Source organism: Aureococcus anophagefferens, assembly GCF_000186865.1.
Source record: "Aureococcus anophagefferens unplaced genomic scaffold AURANscaffold_10, whole genome shotgun sequence".
NCBI lineage: Eukaryota > Pelagophyceae > Pelagomonadales > Pelagomonadaceae > Aureococcus > Aureococcus anophagefferens.
This window is the reverse complement of record NW_008705570.1, coordinates 1,031,718-1,045,670: the sequence shown is the minus strand read 5'-3', so window position 1 is coordinate 1,045,670 and position 13,953 is coordinate 1,031,718. Positions and strand designations below refer to the sequence as shown.

General features: G+C 71.3%; 4 protein-coding genes across 4 annotated transcripts; all 4 read left to right on the top strand.

The window, feature by feature from the left end:
- Positions 1–301: 301 nt before the first annotated feature.
- AURANDRAFT_26856 (hypothetical protein) lies at positions 302–1,447 on the top strand (the record flags this gene model as incomplete). The annotated part of the gene is made up of 1 exon (XM_009039141.1): positions 302–1,447. A coding segment is annotated over one exon (1,146 nt), but the record flags the coding sequence as incomplete, so codon positions are not given.
- Positions 1,448–6,720: 5,273 nt separating this feature from the next.
- Positions 6,721–7,551, top strand: AURANDRAFT_26713 (hypothetical protein; the record flags this gene model as incomplete). Its single annotated transcript, XM_009039142.1, has 1 exon — positions 6,721–7,551. One exon carries the CDS (start codon positions 6,721–6,723, stop codon positions 7,549–7,551), a length of 831 nt encoding a protein of 276 aa, XP_009037390.1.
- A 1,059-nt stretch (positions 7,552–8,610) lies between these two features.
- On the top strand, positions 8,611–9,669 carry AURANDRAFT_11777 (hypothetical protein; the record flags this gene model as incomplete). Its single annotated transcript, XM_009039143.1, has 1 exon — positions 8,611–9,669. A coding segment is annotated over one exon (1,059 nt), but the record flags the coding sequence as incomplete, so codon positions are not given.
- Positions 9,670–12,580: 2,911 nt separating this feature from the next.
- AURANDRAFT_64489 (hypothetical protein) lies at positions 12,581–13,501 on the top strand (the record flags this gene model as incomplete). The annotated part of the gene is made up of 2 exons (XM_009039144.1): positions 12,581–12,832; positions 12,884–13,501. 2 exons carry the CDS (start codon positions 12,581–12,583, stop codon positions 13,499–13,501), a joined length of 870 nt encoding a protein of 289 aa, XP_009037392.1.
- Between the last annotated feature and the right edge of the window lie 452 nt (positions 13,502–13,953).

Sequence of the window (13,953 nt, the reverse complement as noted above, 5' to 3'; positions counted from 1 at the left end):
AGCTTGAACAATTCCAGGTGATCGGCGCAATTTCCCGCGTAGTACCGCTGCAGCAGTTCATTGAGTGCGGGACCCTCCGGCACCCCGTTCGGCGCGGACGCCGGCGCCGGCCATGCTCTGCCGTGCTTTAGAGCTAGCGGCGCAGCCCATAAGAATGCTCCAACGCTGCAGCTCACTAGTAGGTCAGTGTTTGACCGATGGTGCCGTCCCGCCAAACGAGGACCGCTCCCCGACCGGCAGGAGCATTCGAACCAACACGCTCCGCGACCTGGCACACAACATGGACGACTTCGACGACTTCATGCTGTCGCCCGAGGCGGAGGCCGCCCTCGCCGCGGCGGAAGCGACCCTCGACGCCGCGCCGGCCCCGAAGGTTCCCGCGAGGGCGGCGGCGCCGCGCCCCCCCGTCGACGTGCGAGCCCTGCGGGCGACGCTCAAGGAGACGTGGGGCTACGACGACTTCCGCGAGGGCCAGGAGGCGGCCGTCGCCGCCGTCTGCGGCGGGAGGGACTGCGCGGTCTACTGGGCCACGGGCTCGGGCAAGTCGATCGTCTACCAGCTCGCGGCGCTGCACCGGGCCCGGGGCGTCGTCCTCGTCATCTCGCCCCTCGTGTCCCTCATGATGGACCAGGTGAAGACGCTGAACATGACCTGCGGCCGCGACGTCGCGTGCTTCCTCGGGAGCGCGCAGACGGACCGGTCCGTCGAGGACCGCGCGCTCCGCGGCGACTACCGGCTGGTCTACGCGACGCCGGAGAAGACGGCGAACCAGGACCTCGCCGGCGCGCTGGACCGCAACTGCCCCGGGGGCCTGGCGCTCATCGCCGTCGACGAGGCCCACTGCGTGTCCGAGTGGGGCCACGACTTCCGGCCCGAGTACCGGCGCCTCGGGTCCGTCCGCGACGCGTGCCCGGGCACGCCGCTCGTCGCCCTGACGGCGACGGCGGCGCCGCGCGTGCGCGGCGACATCGAGAGCAACCTGCGCCTGCGCCCGGGCTTCCACGTCGCCGCGAAGACCTTCGACCGGCCGAATCTGGCGCTGCGGTGCAAGCGCTTGGCCGGCGAGGGCCCCGCGGCCGCGCTCAAGTCGACCGCGGAGGCGCTGCGCGACGGCGGCGCGACCATCGTCTACTGCTCGACGCGCGGCGAGGTCGAGACGGCGACGGCGGCGCTCAACGCCCTGGACCCGGCGGCCAAGGTCGCGGGCTACCACGCGGGCATGCCGCCGGGCGACCGCCGCGACGCGCACTACGGCTTCCTGAGCGGCAAGCTCCACTGCGTCGTCGCGACCGTGGCCTTCGGCATGGGCATCGACAAGCCCGACATCCGCCGCGTCGTCCACTACTCGCCGCCCAAGTCCATGGAGGAGTACTACCAGCAGGTCGGCCGCGCGGGCCGCGACGGGCTGCCCGCGGAGTGCCTGCTGCTCTTCAAGGAGAGCCAGCTCGTCAAGTACAACTCCGACTTCTACACGAAGGGGCTGACGGGCGACGGCCTCGCGAACTTCCAGGCGTCGCTGGAGTCGATGCGGAGATTCGCGGGCCTCACGGACGGCTGCCGCCGCGCGGCGATCCTCGACCACTTCAAGGAGCCCTACGCCAAGGGCTGGCGCTGCGGCAGCTGCGACCTCTGCCGGCGCGCGAGCGACCCGGGCACGCGCGACCGCGACTACACGAAGCCCGCGCGTTTGCTGTTGGCCGCGTCGCACGAGTGCGCCGGCGCCACGGAAACGGACCTCGTGGACCTCGCGCTCGGCACCTTCAAGGGCAAGGGCGCGTCCAAGTACGTGCCGCCGCAGCACGCGCGGGCCCAGGCCGCCGTCGAGCCGCTCCTCGCGGAAATCCGCCGCGAGGCCGCGTGGCGCAGGTTCGTGACCAAGGATTCCATGAAATCGTTCCTCGGCGAGCTCGCGGCGCGCGCCTACCTCGACCAGCGCAGCGTCAAGGGCGCCTACGCCGCCTACGCCGTCTACGACATCTCCGAGCGGGGGTCGGCCGTCGTGCGCGGCCGCGCGAACGTGCTGCTGCCGCCGCCGCAGTTCGTCGTGGACGAGGAGGCCCGGGAGGCCGCGCGGGCCGCGAAGCGCAAGGCCGAGCTCGAGACGGCCGGCGTCGACGTGTCCAAGATCCCCAAGGCGGAGCTCGACGCGGGCAAGGGCCCCGCGCTCACCGCGGAGCTCGACTGGCTCCGCCGCGTCAAGGCCTGGCGCGACGGCGGCCAGGAGGCCAAGGCCCTCGCCTACGAGCAGCTGCTCGCGGTCATCCTCAAATGGCGCCAGGACATGGCCGAGGCCCACGAGGTCGCGCCGTGCACCGTGCTGCCCGACCATTTGGCCAAAACGGTCGCGTATTCCATGCCGACGACGGAGCAAGCGCTGCGCGACGCGGGCGTGCGCTTCGGCGCCGGCGCCAAGGACCTCGCCGCGCTCATCGAGCAGGCCGTCGTCGACCTGGGCGTCGGCGGCGCCGTCGAGAAGGACGACGCGACTCCCGTCGCGCTGCCCGCGGGCGCGCGGGCGTTCCCCAAGTGGAAGTTCGCGCTGGAGAAGCCGAACAAGAACGGCAAGCCCAAGCCCTGGGAGCTCAGCCACGCGCGCTTCGCCGGCGGCGACTCCTGCGCCGCCATCGCCTGCGACCAGCCGAACGGCAAGCCCATCATGACGCGGACCGTCGTCGGCCACCTGCTCAAGGCGCTCATCATGGGCCAGCCCGTGGACCTGCGGCGGCTCCACCTCGACGGCGCCGCCGCGCGGCCCCTGCCCTGCGGCGCGCCGACGGCGGCGGCCTGGGACGCGCTCGACGAGGCCGCGGCGGCCGCGGACGTCGACGTCGTCGGCGCCGAGTCCTACAAGGCCGCGGACCTCGCGGCCGGCGTGGGCGGCGACATCGCCGCGCTCGCGGAGATCGACTACAAGGAGAAGACCGAGGCCCAGGTCCGCGACTGGAACGCGTGGAACAGCGACCGCTCCTGGTGGGAGGCGCTGAAGCGCGCGGGCTACGCGCCGTCGCCCGAGCCGCCGGCAAAGAAGGCGCGATGCGGGTCGTAAACAGGTGTGTGACGAGCCGGGGGATGTGGGCTCCCGGGTCTCGTACGCGGGGGGGCGGGGGATGTCTCTCCCGCATGTCTCTCCCGGGGGTTGGGGCGCTCAGGGCCGCGCGGGCGGGATGAGCGCGTAGAAGTGGAGGCTCGAGCCCGCGGAGTGGAGGAACTCCTCGTTGCCGGGCTCGAGCACGACGAGCGGCTGGTACTCGGCGTAGTACTTGGTGAAGACGATGCCCGCGCGGAGCATGCGCAGGAGCATGAGCCGGAGGCACGCGAGGTAGCGCAGCGTCCGCGCCGCGGGGTCGACCTCCGACGGAGGCGGCCGCGCCGCGCCGGGGCGGTGCTTCAGGGCCTGCAGGTTCCGGCGCATCTCGCCCATGATCTCCGCGCGGCTGTCGAGGTAGTCGAAGGCCAGCCCCAGGATCTGGTACACCTCGAGGTGGCGGTTCCTAGCGACGCCCCCGAACGGCGCGAGATCCGTCAGCAGCCGGCCGCTCAGGCCCTCGCTGAAGCAGAAGCAGTACGTGGGCAGGTCCGCCTCGCCGAGCTTCGCCGTCGGGCCGTGCCGGCGGAGCACGACGCCCACGGGCGCGTCGCAGCCCTCGAAGGGCGGCGGGTTCGCGCAGCCGAAGAGCGCGAGCGGGCTACACCGGGGCTGCGACGCCTCGTCCGCGAAGTGCGCCACCGTGTAGCGCGCCGCCGACGCCACGAGCGCGTCGAAGGTCTCGAGCTTCGCGAAGCGGCCGTCGACGGCGTGCCGGAACGCGCGGTTCGCGCAGCGCAGCTCCAGGAGGTCGAGGGGGTCCGACAGGGCGAGGATGCCCGCGCCGTCGAAGGGCTCCAGGAGCCGCGCCGCCGCGAACGTTTCGCGCCGCGGCGCGCTCCGCGGCAGCCAGGCGGCTGCCGCGTCCGCGGTCGCGTCGCTCCGCGCGTCGTCGGCGCCCGCCATCAGGAATGCCGGCTGACTTGCGGGCTGCCCCTTCAATCCGAAAGGATTTCTGACGAACGTTCGGTAAGTAACCTTGAGGTCGTCGTTGACCTTTGATGGCCGCTTGATCATGAAGCTCCCCTTAGAACAGCTCGAAGTCGCGCGCCCAGAGCACGCCCGGCTCGGGCAGGCCGTCCTTCGCGGCGGCGGCCGTGGCCGCGAGCTTCGCGCGCTCGCGGTCCGCGGCCCACGCGTAGAGCTCGAGGTCCCAGCGGTTCGCGCGCCGGAGCCGCTCCTGCGCGTCCGCCGGCGGTGCCCAGCCCGGCGGCCGCTCGTCGCTCCGGCCGCCGGGCGCGCGCTTCGCGAGGAACGACGGCTGGAGGATCGAATCGTCCGCCGCGCGCGCGTTCGGCCGCTTCGACCGGGGGAAGGGCCGCCGCGCGTCCGGGTCGTAGCAGAGCGGCGCCGCGAGCCGCTCGAAGGTGCCCGGGTGGCTGAGCCACTCCGAGACGAGCACGTCGTCGAAGGCCGTCTCGAGGAAGATCTTCGCCGCCTCGAAGTCGTCGCGCGACACGCCGCCGTTGCAGTCGTCCGTCTCGCCCGCGCAGCGCGGGTCGCGCTCGCTGTACGCGCGGCCGGAGAAGGTCCGCACGTAGTAGTTGTCGAGGCACCGGTTGCCGAGGCCCCGCCCGTAGCAGGCGGACCGGTCGAGCCACTCGCGCTCCGATCGGACCGCGCCTTTCGCGCCGTAGCGGCCCTCGTACCAGTAGCGGCTCCAGACGCGATCGAGCGGCTCGCGGAGGGCCGTCACGAACCAGGCGCCGCGGCGCGCGTAGTCCAGCGCCTTGTCGCGCCACTGGCGGTCGTGGAACGCGCCGCCCTCGAGCTGCGCCGTCCGCGCTGGGCCCTTGGGCGCGTGGCGGCCCGCGCCGCCCCTGGGCGCCTCGGACGACCCCCAGAGGTGCATGAGCACGCCCTCGCGCTGCGTCGCGCCCGCCGCGCCGTAGAGCTTGACGCTCAGGGCCGCGCAGGGGCGCGCGCAGTGCGGAAGGAGCGGCGCGCAGGGCACGCCGTTGTTCTGGTGCACGCAGGCGCCCGCCGCGACGGCGTCGCCGCAGGGCGCGGCCTTCGCCTTGGCGAGCGCGACCTCGAGCGCGAACTTCTCCATGGCCTCGGCGCTCGAGGCGGCGCGGTCCCGCACCCAGGACGCGACGTCCTGCGCGTGGAAGCTCCGCAGCGCCTCCGCCGGGCCGTGGAGGCGCCGGCCGCGGTGGCGCGAAGTCGTGTTGGTTTTGGCAGCGCAGGACGCGACGAGGAGCGCGAGGAGCGCTGGCATCCTGACGATCATGCTCTTGCTTGTGGCTAGAGGAGCTAGAGGAGCGCTGGCCTAAGCTCCATGCCTTCGCCTGGTGCTGTGGCAATTCTAAGCGCTGGCCTAAGCTCCATGCCTATATTTCGCCTGGTGCTGTGGCAATTCTAAAGATTTCTGCGAGGACGATGTTGACGATGTTGACGAGGAAGCATGGTGCACACGTGCGAGAGCTGAAGTAGCGCAATGATGGCCGGCAGAGCAGCCCTAAGGCGCGTCGTCGCTGCAAATGTTCGTGTGCGTCCGCTTGCAAACGCTCCGCGCCGCGCGATCGTCACGCGCGCCTCCGTCGGCACACTCCAGCCGACACACGCTCCAGCCGCGGCGGCAGGCCTACAGCACGGCGCTCACGCGCGCCTCCGTCGGCGCCTGGAGCACGCTCCAGCCGCGGCGGCAGGCCTACAGCACGGCGCCCACAGCCAGCAGCCACGCAACGACGAAAGCGCCGAAGGCCGCGCTCGAGGAGACGGCGACGGCGCTCCTCGACGACGACGACGGCGACGCGCGCGCGGCGCCCGCGACCGTCGAGCGGCTCCTCGCGCTCGCGGAGCCCGAGCGGCGGCGCCTCGCCGCGGGCCTCGGCCTCCAGTCCGCGAGCTCGGGCCTGTCGCTGTTCCTGCCCTTCGCCATCGGCAAGATCGTCGACGGCTGCGCGGGCTCGTGGCGCGCGGGCGACGCCGCGGCCGTCGCCGCCGCCGCGTGGAGCCCGACGTCCGCGGCGACGGCGCTGCTCGGCGTCTTCGGCGTCCAGGCACTGGTCATGACCGCGCGCCAGCACGTGCTGAACGTCGCCGGCGAGAACGTCGCGGCGAGCGCGCGGACGGCGGCGTTGGCGAATTTGGTGGAGCAGGAGATCGCGTTCTACGACGAGAAGGACAGCGGCGAGCTCGTGAACCGTTTGAGCGCGGACGCGGCGAACTTGCAAAAGGCGCTGACGACGCACCTCGCCTCCGCCGCGTCGTCGACGTTTTCGGCCATCGGCGCCGTCGCCATGCTGTTTTCCATCAGCCCGTCGTTGGCGCTGCTGTCCCTAGCGGTGTTCCCGCCGGTGTTTCTGTTCGCGTCGTGGCGCGGGCGGCGCATGCGTAAAGCGCAAAAGAAGGTCCAGGAATCGCTCGCATCGGCCAACGGCGTCGCGCAGCGCACGCTCGGGAACCTGCGGACGTTGCGGGCGCTGGGCTGCGAGGACTCGATGGAGGCGCGCTACCGCGGCGCCGTCGGCGCCGCGCGGCGCGAGGCGATCTCCGTCGGCGACGAGTCCGCGGTCTTCGGCGCCGTCGTGCACTTCGCGGCGAACGTCTCAATTCTCGTCGTCCTCGCCGTCGGCGGCGAGCAGGTCATGAGCGGCGCGCTGAGCCCCGGGAGCCTGTCGTCCTTTCTGATGTACTCGCTGTACCTCGGCTTCGCGTCGTCCGGCCTCTCCTCCTCGTTCGCGGAGTTCCAGCGCGCCTCCGGCGCCACGGAGCGCCTCCTCGCGCTCAGCGACCGCGAGTCGTTGATGCCGCCGAGCACGGGCGTGCTGCCGGAAGGGTCGGGCCCCCACGCCGTCGAGTTCCGAAACGTCACCTTCTCGTACCCGACGCGGCGCGGCGCGGCGCCGGCGCTCGACGGCTTCGACCTGCGCGTCGCGCCCGGAGAGCGCGTCGCCGTGAAGGGGGCCTCGGGCTGCGGGAAGTCGACGCTGCTGCGGCTGATTTCCCGTTTGTACGACGTCGACGGCGGGCGGGTGACCGTCGGCGGCGTCGACGTGCGCGCCCTCGACGCTTCGTTCCGCGGCGGTCTCGTCGGCGTCGTGCCCCAGGAGCCCGTGCTCCTGAGCGGGACCATCGCCGAGAACATCCGGCTGGGCTGCGCGCGGCAGACCGCCACCGACGCCGACGTGGCCGAGGCCGCGCGGCGCGCGGGCCTCGGCTCGCTCTTGGCGCGGCTCCCGGGCGGGCTCGCGACCGCGGTCGGCGAGGCGGGCGTCCAGCTCTCGGGCGGCGAGAAGCAGCGCGTCGCCATCGCGCGGCTCTTCCTCAACGACCCGCCCGTCGTGCTGCTCGACGAGTTCTCGAGCGCGCTCGACGAGCGGACGATGCTCGAGGTCGCCGCGAACCTGTCGGACGCGCTCGCGGGGAAGACAGTCCTCGCCGTCGCGCACCACGACCAAGTGCTCGCGGCCATCGGCGTGGACCGCGTCGTGGACCTGACGAAGGGCGGCGGCGGGTAAAGGAGGGAGTTGTGGTCGTTTGTGCATTAACTACCACAGCACGAGCGCCTCGCGGAGGAGGACGTCGACGGGGCTTTTACGCTGGCGAATCGCAACCTCCTTAGCACGCTCCGCGCGGTCCGATCTACGGGGACGTGCACTCCTTGACGGGCTCGGGCTTGGGCTCGACCGCGGCGGCGAATTTCGTCTTGACGAGGACGGCCAGCAGCGCCAGCGAGATCAGCAGCTCGAAGAAGACGCCCGCGGCGACGGTGTTCGCGCGGTCGTTCGGGCCCTGGACCTCCTTCTTCGTGTCCTTGTTGTGCTCGCCGATGCGCTCCTGGTACCGCACGGCGTTCCAGCAGTCGACGGTCGCGAAGAGGAGCAGGGTCGTGAGCGCGACCGCGGCGGCGAGGCGGCGCTCGGCGCAGATCTCGACGTTGGCCGCGCGGCCCACGAAGTACGTCATGTTCGTGCCCAGCGCGAGCACGAGCGCGAGCGTCATCGTCGACGTTAAGGACCCGGGCGCTGCCATCACGGGACGCATGCGGTCCGTCATCACGAAGATGGAGTAGACGAGCACGACGACGCCGGAAGAGATGACGTGCAGGGCGGGCTCGATGATCTCCATGACAGCCATGCTTGGATGTGTAGGTGTGGCGAAAGCTTGTGTGTTGTTGCGAAGTCCGAGGCGAGGCCTGGTTGCTTGGGATTGTGCACGAGCTCCATCTTGGAGCACTCGGGCTGCCAGGAAATGCGCGCGGCAACGTGGACACGGACCGTGCACCATCTACCCTGTCACAGTCCTTGAGCTCGCGATCTGTCGAATCAACCGCCGCAATGAGCCAGCGTGGCGCCCTCTTGGGCGTGCTCCTCGCGCTCCTGAGCCCGGTCTTGCAGTCCTTCACGGCCCCCGGCGTCGCGAGCGCGCCGAGCCGGAGGCGGGCATTGGCGCGCGGCGCCGCGGAGGTCGACGACGGCGGCGACGGCGCCTTCGACCGGCGCACGGCGCTCGTCGGCGGCGCGCTGCTCGCCGGCAGCGCCGTCGCGTCGGCGGAGAACCCGCAGCGGCCGAGCGAGTACGGCCTCTGGGGCGTGCTGCCCGTCGGGCCCTACAAGTCGAAGCGCACCGCGCCCGCCGAGGCCGTCGTCCCGGGGCGGATCTGGACCTTCGACCAAAAGTTCGGCATCCTCAACGTGCAGGTGCCGAGCCGCATGGTCGTCGTCAAGCTCTCGGAGAAGTCCGGCGGCGGCCTCTTCGTCTACAACCCCATCGCGGCGACGCGGGAATTGGTCAGTATGGTCCGCGACCTGGAAAAGCAGCACGGCCCGGTCCGCCACGTCGTCCTCGGCACGGTGGCCATCGAGCACAAGACCTACTGCGGCGTCTTCGCGTCCAAGTTCCCCAAGGCGACGGTCTGGGTCCAGCCGGGCCAGTACGCCGTGCCCGTGAACCTGCCGAACCCGCTGCTCGGGTTCCCCCTCGGCCGGACGAAGACGCTGCCGGCGTCCGCGGAAGAAACACCCTGGGTCGCGGACCTGGACATGAAGACGCTGGGCCCCTTCATCTCGCGCGACGGCGCCTTCGGCGAGACGGCCTTCCTCCACCGGGCGTCGAAGACGCTCCTCGTGACGGACACGGTCGTCCGGGTCTCGGAGGAGATCCCGCCCATCTTCCTCCTCGACGACGAGGCGAAGAGGCCCCTGCTCTACCACGCGCGCGACACGATCCTCCAGCCCGTCGACAAGAACAACGTCGACGAGCTCAGACGCGGCTGGCGCCGCGTGCAGCTCTTCGGGTTGTACTTCATGCCGGCGGCCATCGCGGTCCACTCCGTGAACCAGGCCGTCGAGGAGCGGCGGCCGGACGTGAACCCGGACTTCGCGGGCATCTACCCCTGGGACTGGGTCGGCGACGACGGGCGGGCCTTCGCGGCGCTCAGAGGCTCGCGGAAGGACGGGCTGCTCGTGGCCCCGATCCTCCAGACGCTCATCCTGAACCGGAACCCCGTGGAGACCCTGGACTGGGCCGACGCCGTGGCGACGTGGGACTTCAAGCGCGTCATCCCCGCGCACCTGAAGAACGACGTAGCGGCCGACGGCGCCGCGTTCCGCCGCGCGTTCGGCTTCCTCGAGGAGGCCGGCGAGGCGCCGGGGCAGCCCAAGCCCCGCGACGACGACCTCGCGACGCTCCGGGGCGCCGAGGTGAACTTGCTCGCCATGGGCGCCATCTCGCCCGTGCCGGGCAAGCTCGCCAAGAACGGCGCGAACCGCGCCGCGCTCGTCGCGAAGACGCGCAACGGCTGCCGCGGCGGCCTCTGCGGGCCCCTCGCGCCGGCGAAGAAGGCGTAAGTCGTTATGCTAACGGGCAGCCCGGCGCCCGCTAGGTGACCCCCCGGTCGTAGAAGAACTTCGCGGGCCGCGCCTTCTCGACGCCCTCCCGGAGCCAGGACGTCACGATCTTCTTCGTGCCGTTCTTGATGAGGCAGCCGACGTGCTCCGTGGCCTCGCCGAGCATGTTGCCGTCGCTGCCCTTGTAGGCGAAGAAGAGCGCGGACTTGGGCACGGCGTCGATCTTCACGTCGAGGTTCGGAAAGACCGTCGCGCCGCCGCTCGACGGCGCGGCGCAGTAGTGGACGACGGACGCGACGCGGCCGCCCGCCACGTAGGCGCCGGACGCCGCGCCGTCGGCGTGGGCCGCGTACTCGGAGCCGGCGTCGTACTCGACGAACGCGAGCGGCTCCTGGAACGCCGCGGAGCCCCGGAGCTCGTAGCCGACGATCTTCTCGCCGACGGCCGCCGCGCGCTCGACGAGGCGCGACGACAGCGCGCCCCGGGGGATCGTCGCCTGCTTCGCGCGGCGCTCGCCCGCGACGCCGCCGCCCGCGCCCGCGCCGTCGAGCACCGTCGCGGACTTGAGGCCCGCCTTCGTCGCCTCGCCCTCGAGCTGCTTGCAGGCCTCGAGGGAGAGGTAGTCGCGGAGCACGGCGACGTAGGGCTCGTCGCTGTAGACCTCGAGGGACACGCGGCGGCCGTCGACGGGGTCCTTGTACCGGTCGACGCGCTTCGGCGCCTGGGCGGGAAAAGAGTGCGACATTCCCAACTTTGGAGGCTCCTATCTCGGTCGTTTTCCACTCGTTTCGGCTAATTTCTGGACGAGCGATCATCTCTCGGAGCGCTCTCGACGCGTGGATGCTTTTTCCGGAACGATCGCGCGCGGAACACTAGTGTTGAAGCGATCTTGAATCACCCTTTTCCTGCCCGGTTCGGCGCGGACGGCGGCGTCTCGTCGCGGCACAGCTCCCAGGTCTTCGTCTTCTCGAAGCGCAGCGGCTCGCCGGGGTAGGTCACGGCGGACCGCGCGTGGAGCTCGCCCGTGGCCTGGCACTTCCAGTCGAGGAAGTCGCCGGGCGTCGCGAGCGCGGTGCCGTTCTCCAACGGCCCGAGCTCCAGGAGCAGCGCCTCGCCGCGGTAGACGGCCAGCGCGTGGTCCGGCGACAGGTTCGCCAGGTCGTGGGGCTTCGGCGCCTCGGAGCCGAGCACGAACGTCGGCCGCAGCTCCTTCGTGACCGCGACGCTCTCCTCCTTGGCTTTGCCGGAGCTGCCGGTCTTGGTCACGCGGCGCCAGCCGAAGACCATGCCGTCGTCGGCGTGGGCCTGGAACGTGCCGCCGCCGCCGCCCAGGATGCCCAGGATCTTCTTCTTCTTCCGGCCGTCGCCGCCGTCGACGATCTTGAAGAGCTCGCGCTTGTTCGGGTAGTTGTTCACAAACGTCAGCGGCGTCCGCTTGAACCAGTCGAAGCCCGTGCGCTGGACGACCTGCTGGCCGACGGCGACGACGATGCAGAGCACGGACATGGCCAGCGGGCCCTTGCCACGCGCATCACCACCCGCAGCGCCCATCGCGCCCGATTCGCGAGCCGGTTCCGCTTTACGCATGCACTGTGCCGCAAAATTGAAGGTTGACCCGGTAAAAATAGATAAATTTACGCCTTGACGGTCCGGAAGGCGAGCGTGGGGACGACCTCGGCCGCGAGGCTCGCGAGCGCCGCCGGGGCGTCGTCCTCGCGGGGCCGCGCCTCGCGGAACAGGTCCTCGGCGCTCGCCGCGCGCGCGTCGACCTTCTCGAAGAACGTCGCCGCGAGCTCGCGGAGCCGGAGCCGCGCGGCCTTGCCCGCGGCCGCGTCGTCGGCGGCGGCGCGGCCGTTGGACGCGCTCGCCTCGGCGAGCTCGATGCGCCTTCGCCGCGTCGCGAGCTCCGCGCACTGCATCGGCGACAGCCGCGCGTCGACCTGAGAAGTTCGACGGTGAATCGTGCCATGTTTCCGACGAGCGCGCGCTCGACCGATGCGGCGCGACGAAACCATCCGGCGCGGGCGTCGGCGAGCTCGACGCGCAGCCTCTGGCCCGCGGACGTCGCCTCGTGGTTGAAGAACTTGACGAGGTCCTCGAGCCCGGGCACGACGAGGTCGTCCCACTCGGCGCGCCGCGCCTTGGCGAAGGCGGCCTTGCCGGCGGACACGGCGACGTCGCCCGCGATCTTCGCGGGGACCGGGACGGCGAGCTTCGACGCGTGCTCGACGCCCGCGCCCACGGCCGCCTTGAGCAGCTTGGCCGACGTCGCCTCGGCGCAGGTCGGGTCGCGCCATTTCTTCGCGTACTGGCCGAGCAGGTTGCAATTGATGTTGAGCATGGCCTCGCTCCAGACGCCGTCCGGCACCCAGTCGCTCACGCTCGGCGGCATGGCGACGTCGAATTGGCAGCGCGCCCAGTCGAAGACGATGCGCGCCTGCTCGGCCGCGCCGGGGTCCAGGTCGCGCTGCTCCGTCGCCGCGCCGGCCGAGGCGCCGGCGCCCATGTTCCAAACGAAGCTCGCGACGGTCGGGCTGCGCGACGGTTGAGAACGGCCCCGGGCAGGCTCGCGCCAGTTCTGTCAGGCTAATGGTGATCCTCTTGCAGTCCACGCAATATATTTTTGACGATGGTCGTGTCTGCGAGCTGAGTCGAGGCTGCCCGTCGTCGTCCGCCGCAACACGACAGCATCGCACCCATGGCACTGCGCGCCCTCATCTTCAGCGTCCTCGTCGCGGCCGGCGCAGCGCTGCTCGGCGGCGACGAGCGGGCCGAGGTGCGCCGGCGGCTCCCGGCGGCAGACTCGCTCTCGGCGCGGCGCGCCCGGCTGCGGCGCCAAATCAACGCGACGAGCTTCCGGCGCCCCTTCGACGCGACGCGCTGCGGCGGCGGCCACGTCGCGGCGACGCGGCGCCTCAAGCTGTGCGTCGTCGAATCCGAGTGGACGCAGGTAATTTTTTAATTCAGCATGAGCTCCTGAAACATTCGTTTTTCCACCTAGGAATTCGTCATGCGCGTGAACTCGACGGTGGGCTGGGAGCCGCGCACGCGGGCCCTGCTCCGGCGCCTGCTCCAGCAGACGACGGGTACGGTCTTCGAGGCCGGCGCGCACGTCGGCGACCATCTGCTGCCCCTCGCGGCCGCGTTCCCGAACCTGCGGTTCGTCGGCCTGGACCCGGACCCCTCGAAGGTCGCCTTCGTCGAGCGCATGGTCGCGGCGAACGCGCTCGCGAACGTCCGCGTCATCACCGCGGCGCTCGACGCGGCGCCGCGCGACGACTGCGGTCTGGACCGGAGCGACGCCAACGCGGGCGCGTGGCGCGTGGGCGGCAACGGCACGGGCGCGTGCACGACCATCGACGCCGTGCTCGCGTCGGCCGACGACGTCGGGCTCGTGCACCTCGACCTCGAGGGCTTCGAGTACCGCGCGCTTCTGGGCGGGAACGCGACGCTCGGCCGCGCGCCGAACGTGCTCTTCGAGAACGACCACCTCGACGAGGGGGGGCGGATCTACGACCACCTCGAGGCCATGGGCTTCGCGAAGTTCGACGAGGTCGAGCACAACGAGCTGTGGCGCTGGGCGTCGCTCGTCCCGGACGAGGAGGACGACTACCGGTAAGGTCCGGCTTTTGAATCCCACGCGGGTAGTACCTCCATTCTGCTGCCGAGTAACCTTGACTCACACCGCGCCGTGACTCGGCGACGACATCACGCCGAGTCGAGGCCATCTCGCTCCCGGACGGCCCGGGACGCCTGCGGCTCCTGCGGACACTTGCGGACGAGCACTCGAGCCCGTGAAACGTCGACAGGGGTCCGCCCAGGGGTCCGCAGGGGTCCGCCCGGGGTCCGCCCTGGTGTGTGAAATCGTCGGCGTAACGTCGCTCGCGCCGACTTGGCCTCGTCGCGCGAACGTCGAGGCGGGCGACGCCTTTGTAACATGGGCGGCGCCACGAGTACCCTGGACCACTCGCGCAAGCGCAGTCTGCCCGACGTCGGGGCTTTGATCTGGGGGCGCCCGAAGCGGCCGTGTTTAGCCGATGGCGTCTCGATCGCGAAGATCGCCAAGTCGTC